General features: G+C 33.2%; 1 protein-coding gene across 1 annotated transcript; it reads right to left on the bottom strand.

The window, feature by feature from the left end:
• Positions 1-8757: 8757 nt before the first annotated feature.
• Positions 8758-9654, bottom strand: LOC131859657 (berberine bridge enzyme-like D-2). The gene is made up of 2 exons (XM_059213684.1): positions 9335-9654; positions 8758-9286 (listed from the first exon to the last, which is right to left on the bottom strand). Exons 1-2 carry the CDS (start codon positions 9652-9654, stop codon positions 8758-8760), a joined length of 849 nt encoding a protein of 282 aa, XP_059069667.1.
• Between the last annotated feature and the right edge of the window lie 1142 nt (positions 9655-10796).

Genomic DNA, 10796 nt, shown 5'->3' with positions numbered 1-10796 from the left:
TATACGACACATCTTAACACTCATGCTATTTTAAGTGATATTCCCCTTTACCCCTAAGAATATAGAAGGGTTCCATAGAGTCACCAATCCTCTAGATTCACCTTCATCATCACTAACAAAATAATTATCAGAGTGCCAATTTTTTTAACAATATTCTAAAAAATTTCTTCTTTTATTTTTATTTCTTGAATAAAAAAATCAAGTTATTGTTCCATTAAAGTACATAAAACATAAGCCATAAGTCAGTATTTCATGATGTCATTTATACAACCTTGTACTTGTAGGTCCAAGGCTAAGGGTTGGGCATTCCATGCCTTTCTCGAACTAAAACCCGATGCACATGGTAGGCTCCATTTTCAAAACTTAAGAAATGGGGCCCTGTTATGGTCTAGGGCCCGTTAACTTCACATGGTTGTTGTTGATTGGATAATTGAATTTGATGAAGCTTTTTGTTGGTTTTAACTTCACAAATAGTTGTTGAACACTCTCCCCCTTATCAATTAGAGCCATAGGAGTGGATTGCTCCATTTGACTCACAACCAGTTGATAATTGTGGAGTGTTGCGCACAACTACGGAAAGGAAGTAAACTCAGACAAAATATGCTTTTCCCTAATATCTTTTTGTAAATTAAAAACTGAAAATTCTTTGAATATCATTATCAGGTACATGAAAATAAATTTGCGCACACAAATTCTTGTATCTACCAATGAAATCAGTCACTTTTTCTTTAACACCTTGTTTACAATGCATTAAATCAATCAAAGTGATTTTAGGACCAATGTTGTTTTGAAATTGTTGGATGAAAGCATTTGCTAGTTGTTGAAAACAAGTGATAGATTAAGAAGACAGAGAGCAATACCATTGTAAGGCCTTATCTCTTAGTGTTCTTGTAAATAGTTTTGCAAGTAATTGTTGATCATAAGCAAAATCAGTACACAAGGTTTGAAATGTTTTGACATGGATAAGAGGATCACCTTTTCCATTATAGAGTTCCAATTGAGGGATCTCAACATGTTTAGGTGGCATGCATTTTACAATATCAAGAGAAAGTGGGCTCACAACATCAAAGGTGGGCACACTAAACTTGGATTAACTCATAGAAGAAATTTGTTGTTGTAAGGACGACACAGTTTGAGCAAGATTGTTAATTGTCATTTTGGTAGAAGAATTGATGTTAGACATAGGTGATTGAGAAGGTGGTGGGACATCATGAAAATTAAGCATTGGTGATGGCTGGGTAGGAAAAGGGACACTTAAAGGAGGAATAAATTTGTTGAAGGAATTTCCCCCTTGTGTCACAGTGATTGGTTGAGGAATAATAGGAACATGCATGGAAGTCATAGGTAATGATTGAGGATTAAATGAAGAAGAGGGAATACCCCCATGACCTATGGTTGTAGGAATGACATTTTGAGTTGAAGTAGCCATGATGTTGGATGTGAAAGTAGGAATACTAGTCATAGGATTAGTCAAAGGAATAGAAGGACCGACTTGTGTTGAAGGTTGTGAGTAACCTAGGGTTTCAGCACATCTCTTGATAGTCATGACTTTAGAATCAACAATATGTGCAATACCACACAATATATCAATTCGATTCTTGTCACTTTGAAGCATGTGCTTAAGACCTTCAATTAATGGAAGAGCTTCACTATTAAGGTATTATTCAGACATCCATTGTTGAAAGTTGTCAAATTGATTGTCCAATGTAGAAAGTTGATCTAAACAAACCCTATTTAAAGCCTCTTCTCCATCATGAGATCCATCAATTGACACATGATTAGGATGGGAATAATTAGTATGATCCTCATTAAAGAAGTCACCCAAATTAGGCTCCATCTCCTTGATAATCAAACCTTGGGATGCCTTAATTCTAATGCTTCATCTAACGGGGGTAGGATAGGTAGGACTAACAGTGGTAAAAATCATGCACTAGAGGGAAAATTTTAAATTTTGAATTGTAGAACAAAGCTTACAAAATTGAGTAATGCAAAATTCAAGAAAATAATGATTACACAATTTTAACTTTGTTGGGGGAAGAGGATGACACAATTTCAAAAAATACAAGGAAATTGGAATTTTAAAATTAGGGCCAAGGGAATACCACTTAATTTTAAAATCAGAATTATTAAAATCAGGGCAGACAATAATTAACCTCTTAATTTTAAAAAAAATGTTGAAATTTGAAATGTTGAATTTTGAAGGTATTTTCGATTCTAGAGGGATCAAAAATCGATAAAACCAGCCAATCTTCTGGATTTAGGCTACTAAATACAATCATAATAGTTACCTGAAATTTTGAGAAAAAAACCAAGGACCGTGGCAAGAATGCACATGGTCCAACCAACTTTTTTCAAAATTTTCAAGGATGGATATTATGATGATTTTAAAGCTGACCCCCAAAAATTGATGATTTTTACAATCTCTAGATGGGCGAAATGAAGGTGCAAACATGAAAATAGGACCCTATTAGGGTTTTGAAGAAAAAGAGGAATTTAATTGCAATTTTGAAAAGGGTCAAACCTAATGGATAGACCTTGGAAAATGTTTATAAATTTGAATGTAACTGAAATTGATTTAAAATTCACACAAAATCTAATTAAATTTAAAAATTAGGGTTTGATGACCTAACCACTTAATTGTGAAATTTGAAAATTTGAATTGTAGGATTGAAGACAAATCTGAGAACAATCAAAAATTTGAAAATTATAGGGAAATCCAATTTTTGCACAAGTTCAATATGATTTTTGAAAATTAAGGTTTTAACAAGTAACCTCTTCATTTTGTAAATTTTAATTCCAAATTGAACAAGACAATGCGCAAATTGAATTTTGACTAAATAATTTTCTGATCTAAGATAACAACAAGCAATTTTTACAAATCACAAGTTCAATTTTGAATTGTAGAACAAACCTTACAAAATTGAGTAATGAAAAATTCAAGAAAATAATGATTACACAATTTGAACTTTGTTGGGAGAAGAGGATGACACAATTTCCAAAAATACAAGGAAATTGGAATTTTAAAATTAGGGCCAAGGGAATACCACTTAATTTTAAAATCAGAATTTTTAAAATCAGGGCAAACAATAATTAACCTCTTAATTTAAAAAAAATTATTGAAATTTGAAATGTTGAATTTTGAAGGTATTTTCGATTCTAGAGGGATCAAAAATTGATAAAATCAGCCAATCTTCTGGATTTAGGCTAGTAAATATAGTCATAATAGTTTCCTCAAATTTGGAGAAAAAAGTCGAGGACCGTGGCGGGAACGCACATGGTCTGACCAACTTTTTTCAAAATTTTCAAGGATGGATATTATGATGATTTTAAAGCTGACCCCCAAAAATTGACGATTTTTACGATCTCTAGATGGGTGAAATGAAGGCGCAAACGTGAAAATAGGACCCTATTAGGGTTTTGAAGAAAAAGAGGAATTTAATTGCAATTTTGAAACGGGTCAAACCTAATCAATAAACCTTGGAAAATGTTTATAAATTTGAATGTAACTGAAATTGATTTAAAATTCACACAATATCCAATTAAATTTAAAAATTAGGGTTTGATGACCTAACCACTTAATTGTGAAATTTGAAATTTGGGAAAAAGGGAGGAAATTGAAATTTTGACTTGAAGGATTGAAGACAAATATGAGAACAATCATAAATTTGAAAATTAAAGGGAAATCCAATTTTTGCACAAGTTCAATATGATTTTTGAAAATTAGGGTTTTAACAAGTAACCTCTTTATTTTGTAAATTTTAATTGCAAATTGAACAAGGCAATGAGGAAATTGAATTTGACAATCAAAACAATTTTCAGATCTAAGATAACAACAAGCAATTTTTACAAATCACAAGTTCAATTTTAAATTTAAAAACTAGGGTTTTGAATGATTTAACCACTAAGTTTGCAGAAAGTTGAAACTTGTAAATGAAAAATATGCAATTTTGTTCAAAGGAAATCATGCAAGATGTGAGGTTCATTAAAATCTAATGGTCGGAAAATGGTGAATGATAAATCAAGAAGGAAAACTACCCTTTCCCTCGAAGAGAGATAAGTGTTTCACTATCGATTACCATTCAAGAACGTTTCACCATTATATTAGGAAGGGGGAGAAGATAATTCACTAGATTCAATATCTACACACAAAGATGGCAGATTGGATTCTAAATGAATTGGGAATGCTAAGTTTATCCCCTCTTCCTTATTTTATTTAGAAAGGAATTTGATTTAATTATGTAGTACAAAAGTGAAAAAGAATTGATTATAACTTGAGATCAGAATATGGGATGAAGATGTGCACATGGATTTGGTAGTAAAATTTTGATATGAAGTTGCCCTGCCAATCTGAGGAAAAGTTACCCAGACCATGGTGGGAATGTACACGGTCCTCCAAAAAATTTGCGAAACGAAATTGGTTTTTTCGCCGCTGCAAATGAAGCAAGAATCTGAAAGTACAGCTACGCAACTGCAACCTACACACATAAAAGAGACGAAAATGGGTTGGGCTTGGGGGTTTGCCTTTAGGTCAAACCCCAATTTTGGAATTAACCAAGTAATGAAAGAAAGTATTTGCAAGTAGATGTAAATGAAAGACTAAATTGTTAATCACCTCAAGGGAGGTTGTAGTAGCAATGTTGATAGAAATGATTGTGTGGAATTGAATGTTGAAATCAATCTCCTCTTCAATGGTTGAATCCTTAACTTGAATGCAACACCTAGCCTTGAATGGAGACTTGAGAATGCTCAACACTGGAAAAGAATGCTTGAATGCTCTTGAATGCTTGATCACTTATGCAAATAGAAATAACTTTTTAGTTTTTGTAACTCTATTATAACCATCCTAGCCTTAAACAATTTAATAGCTTCTAACTATGCTAACACTAAGAACACCTAAAACTTAGGAGTCTATTCTTTTACGAAGAAGGAACATATTAAATCTAAGTCATCACTATAGCTAAAAATGAAAATATATTCAAATTTGAACTCTACCAGATGATCATTCATTACATTGTCATGAATTTTTAAAGCCTTTTCCTATACAAAACTCCTACAAAAATGCAAGTACAAAAAAACTAGAACATTAAACTAATTTGTTATTTTTTATTGTTATCTTATAAAATAAAACTAATTAATCTAAATACCAAACTTCTTCCTTGATTACATTGATCGAAACAAAGGTGGAACATTGCATGAGTTGAACAAACACTTTTGGAGCCTTCACCAATCCTCCTTGCTCACCCAAGAAACATCAAATTGACTGCATCATTGGATCTCTTGACTATAGGACTTGCAAATATTTTCACATGAGAGAAAATAAAGTATCTTCAACCTCCTTTCATAATGAGATAACAACTTTCTTCTTAAAGTCCAAATCTCCTCGAAGTGTGTCAAAATATCCCCTCTAGTGCTGCAAATGAGAGAAAAACTCTCCTTTGAGAGTCCACATTTCCTTCAAGTGTTTCAAATTACTCCTCTGGTGTTGTGAAAGTAATCCATCCTCTATTGTATGAAACCTAAACCAAACATGAATACATTAAATGCTCCTACAAGAATATCAAGATACTAGGTCCCCTCTTTTCTTCAAGGAGATCCACAAGAAATCTCAAGATACTAGGATCCCACTTTTCTTAAGGGACACAAATGATGCCAAGTCCTCTCTTTTCTATAGGGATACTCATAGAAAAGGATGCTTCTATTGTAGTGAATCATCTTTGAGCAAGAATATAATTCAAGAAGACAAAATATGTCTTACCTCTATTACCTCCAACCTCCAATTGAACCCCTTAGATCTTAATCATCAAATACAAAAAATAATGACTCTACAAGAATCATTAGTAAATCATGAAAGTGCTTGTACATAAGGATGTCAGGCTCATTTTATAATTCATTCAACAAAACAAATAATATATTTGAGATAACTATTCTTTTTTTAATGTCATAGATGAGGAAATATTACATAAGCCTTGCGAACTAATTTACCTTTTACACCTTATAATTCCACTTCAACTCATAACTTTGAAAAATATCTTATATCTCAACAAAAATGAGCTACTTTACTAAATAACCAAAATACCCTTTTTTTTTAAAGATTAAAAGTTCTTTTATTGATGGAAAAAAAAGATCAAAATCTTTCGTAAACTCAAAGTTCCTTCATACATATCTTATAAATTTGTTTACCTTCCATCTAGAGCAAGTTGAATGAACATGTGAGATTAGTGCTTCATGGAAGACAGTGCAAAGAAAAATCAAAATTGCAATTCTATAAGTCACATGTATGCAACAATATTAATCATGCTCCTTTTATTAAATGTAAAAGACAAAAGATTAGGATACATATTTCTACACTATATAATATTTCACTTTCAGTATTGGACTCCAAGTTCATTGAAAATTACTTAAAAAGGCCCAATTACTTGTACGAAATTTGATAGAGTACTCCTAACTCTCTTATATGCTCTACAAATTTATATTTTCTTCAAGTAGCCAAAACATATATAAATGTCTATGTTGATCACTAATTTCAAACATAAAACTTTACCAAAACTCTTCACTTCCAAAAGCTATCAAAGCAAATAAGAAATTGTGCTTTGTTCAAATGTAGCAACTAGCAATGTTTTAATTGTCTTCTCTTTTCATATGTGATTTTCATAGGAAACACAAGAACTTTGAATCTATCTAGGATATGTGGTATTGTGGATTACAATGGATGTAGGATATTTAGTACATCAATTTGAAAAAACTTAAAGAAAACTTTAAAGAAAATGCAAATGGTTGATTTAAAGCCATTTTCCCAACTCCTGCCAGGATCTTCTTCCAACATAGCTCCTAAACCAAATTGAATGCCTCCCTATTAATAAATTGCATAAGAGCGACACCTTAATCATTTCACAGGTCCAAAATACTTCATCCCACTATAGGGAACTTTTGCCTACACTTCTCCACTATAGTATCTCAGCTAAGTCTCTTCTGACTCTAATACCAAATGAAATAAGAGCAATTAAAATCTAAACCATCATTTTTACTATAAAACAAAACATAAATATTCAAACTTGAATTCTATCATGTGATCATTCATTACATCTTTATCGATTTTTAAGCCCTTTTCCATGTACAAACTTCTTATAAACTAGACTAATTAATATAATAACCAACATTTTGTGTGGAATTTAAAAAAAATATTTATATCCTATCTTTTTTAATCTTATACAACTTTGTTTTTTTTAGTATATTTTAATGGATTATCACATTTTAATGAATAAAACATTTGATTATCATGTGATCATTCATTACATCTCTAAGGCTTTTTAAGCCCTTTTCCATGTACAAACTTCTTATAAACTAGACTAATTAATGTAATATCCAACATTTTGTGTGGAATTTTAAAAAAATATTTATATTCTATCTTTTTTAATCTTATACAACTTTGTTTTTTTTTAGTATATTTTAATGGATTATCAAATTTTAATGAATAAAATGTTTGATTTTCTTTAATAGTCAAGAATAATAGATAAATGTTTTTGTTGGTCTTTTTATGAGATGAGATTTTAATTTGACATATTTTATACGAAGAGTATAAAATTCATTTGTGTTTTTTTTTTTTTTGGAAGAATGGAATTTTTTCTAGAATATTTTGTAAGAAAAGTATATAAAATATTTGTGTTGGTCTTGGAGAAGAGTAAATTATGCTTTCATATATTAAACATAAAGAATATAAAAAAAGTCTTTTATTGGTCTTTTAAGAAATGAGAATTTTTTTTTGTATATTTTACGTAAAGATAATAAATATGATTTATGTTGGTCATTAAAGAGATGCAAATTTAATTATATATATATAAAAGAGATGTGAATTTAGTTCCATATATTTTATATAAACAATACACAAGTTATTTGCAATCATCTTTTAGAAGATGAGATCTTACTTGCATACAGTATACAAGATTAACGTAAAAATAATTTATATTTATATTTTAAAAGATAGTATTTTATTCTCATATACATTTACACACATAAATATATCACTTGAAGTATTCACGATACTATTAAAAATTTATCAAAAAAAGTATTCATAATTAAATCGGATATTAACAATCAATAAATATATATTTATATTTTAACCAAAATTGATTAAAATAATATTCAAAATTAAATCCAATATCGATAAACAATTTAATATATGTTTATATTTTAACTGAAATTTATTAAAATAATATCCATAATTAAATCCAATATCATTAAACAATGAATGAATGTTTATATTTTCAAATCAAATTTATTAAAATACCATATTGTAGGATTCTATACACTAGTTAAATGCAAATGAAAAGCTAAGAGGAATATATATTCTATCCAATATTACATTATTACATCATTATTGGAGGCACATTCACTATTCAGAGAATAGTTGTGTCGATTTATTAATGAATTTAATTCCTAAGGGCGAGAGTTTCTATCTTCTATGGAAATGAATATTGAAATCTAAGAAAGAGAAATAAATCTACTCTGACTGAGCGGGGGAATGCTCTGAGCATTCTTGAAAATATTGTTGGGATCGAATTTAGTCTTCACATGCACCAGCCTGAAGAAATTCACATCAAAATACTTTTCGCCCCACGCCTTTGCTTGTTGTACGGTGGAGGTTCCATTAGCAGATGCATGGCCCAAGTCGAGGTCTATGTAGTTGACGTAAGCAGCTCTGGGAGATTTTGAAACATAATGAGTCATATATTCGTACAGTTTTCCCATCCAAGCCAAAGACTATGCATCTTCGGAACCGTCGTCACAGTTGAGTACATACTGAATTTCGTATAAATAGCCTGCTCGTTGGGGGAAGGGAATCCGAGTGGATGGTATCCTATTCATTACGCCTCCAAAGGGAGCCAATATCATTTGGCTGTCGGGCTTCTCTTCCATAATCTTCCATGCTTCCTGTAGGCCCGATGAAGAGATAGCGCTTTTCACATAATCGGACTTATTCTTGAAGTACCTTTTGGTGGAAAGATATCTGTTGAGGAGGTCGGCAGAATATCCGTTGGCCACAGCAGTCGAGATGACCGAGCCGATCCAGTCTGTCTCGTTACAATCGGCGGCGACCAGACCCATCTCAGGAAAGATCTCATTCAGCAGTTTGAGGAGTTGAGGTAAACGACCCAAATACATTCCATTGAATTTAAGGCTAACAGGACTTCCTCCGAACACAAAGACACGGATATAGAGATCCTCGGGGGCAAACGGTTCAACAGATTGCCATCGTTCTACAAGCTCTGTCACGTTATCGTTTCCCGTCCTGTTGACATGGAGGCACTTTGACAAGCCTTATCTGCCACGCCACAACCACGCCCCAGCTCCCTCCACCGCCGCCTCGGAGGGCCCAGAAGACATCTTCCCCCATCCCCTTTCTGTCCACCAAGTTGCCATTGGCGTCCACAAGCAGGCATCCATAACGTGGTCTGCCGAGACGCCATATTTCCTTGCGAGTAACCCAAGCCCACCTCCACTCAAAGTCCCCACGCCTACTGTCCGGCAGACTCCCGCAGGGAAACCGTAGAGCGAAGTCTTGTTTGCAATGGCAGAGTAGAGTTGGCCCAAAGTTGCACCGGACTCCACCCAAGCCGTCTTTGATTTCATATCCACCTCAACTCTTTCAAATTTCATGACATCGATGATGACGAAATTGGGAGCCTCAGAAGTAGAGGAGAGACCCTCATAGCTGTGCCCTCCACTGCGCATCACGATCTGCCAGCCGTGTTGTATGGATCACTGCACTGACTTGTGCAGTTGGTCTCTGCTCTCCGGGACAATAAAAGCGTATAGCTTCGGCACGCTTTCTTCCGCATAGCGCAGATTCTGCAGAGAGAATTCGAGGAGCGAATAATAGTTGCTTGATGAAGAAGAGCTTTTGAACGTCACGTTTTCGATACCGTTTCCACTCAGACATGAGGTGAACGCTAGTGCAGTTGCATTTTGTGACGAGTATGCCACAAGCGCAGCTCGGCCTCCCAAATTTACAAGCCACAACAATAGAAACAAGCCAAACATTCTCATATAACTCCAGAAAGCCATCATTTATGAACTTATGGTCCAAGACTGATCAAGTCAGTTATAATGTTCTTAATACTGAAAGCCGATATTGGCCCTTATTTATAACCGAAAGCACGTAGGGAAACATCTTTCAAATTCAAATATTCCAGTCCACAGTAAAATCCTTCTAGAGGCTGCGGAAGTATTCGCTTACACTTATCAATGGGCGACTTTGTTGAGCACGTATGGAAACGACTTTCATATTCAAGTGTTCATGTGCGAAATAAAATCTTAGAGGCGACAGCACTTTGCCTGCGGTCTGAGTGGTGGTTTTTTTATCGCGTGCCCAGCACGCTTCATTCAGTCTTCCAATGTGTTTGTTATGTTATTGAAGAGAAACTGAATACGTTTACCATCTTCCGCTTAGAGTTACTGATCATCTTATAATGGCGTAATATCTGACGACATAAATTTATCTCATTTTTTATTCTTTCCTGGCTGCCCGCTTAATTACTTGGAATGTGTTGAATACTTTTAAACAAATTGAATATATTTGGAGTAAGTGTTAACGTTGTTTATTAGATAAATGAGAATAAGGGTTCTGATCATTTACAAGTATGGTCATAAGGTAAGATAGAATAGGTCTAAATGACTCATGGCAAAGGAACACCCGGCAAAGTAACACCTCCAAAGAAATAGGATGCCTCCATAATCGAAAGGTTGACTGTACGAATGATCTAAAATATGTAAAACAACTTTTGAAGGTAGAGGTTTAA

Source organism: Cryptomeria japonica, chromosome 2 (assembly GCF_030272615.1).
Source record: "Cryptomeria japonica chromosome 2, Sugi_1.0, whole genome shotgun sequence".
Lineage (NCBI taxonomy): Eukaryota > Viridiplantae > Streptophyta > Pinopsida > Cupressales > Cupressaceae > Cryptomeria > Cryptomeria japonica.
This window is presented reverse-complemented; position numbering and strand designations above follow the sequence as displayed.

Bases quoted from the DNA above. Each gene is read 5' to 3' on its own strand.
- LOC131859657 (XM_059213684.1), bottom strand. From the start codon at position 9,654: ATGAAATTTGAAAGAGTTGAGGTGGATATGAAATCAAAGACGGCTTGG. The intron at 9,287-9,334 runs GTTGTGGCGTGG...CCATGTCAACAG, and splicing joins GTGGAGGGAGCTGGGGCGTG to GACGGGAAACGATAACGTGA.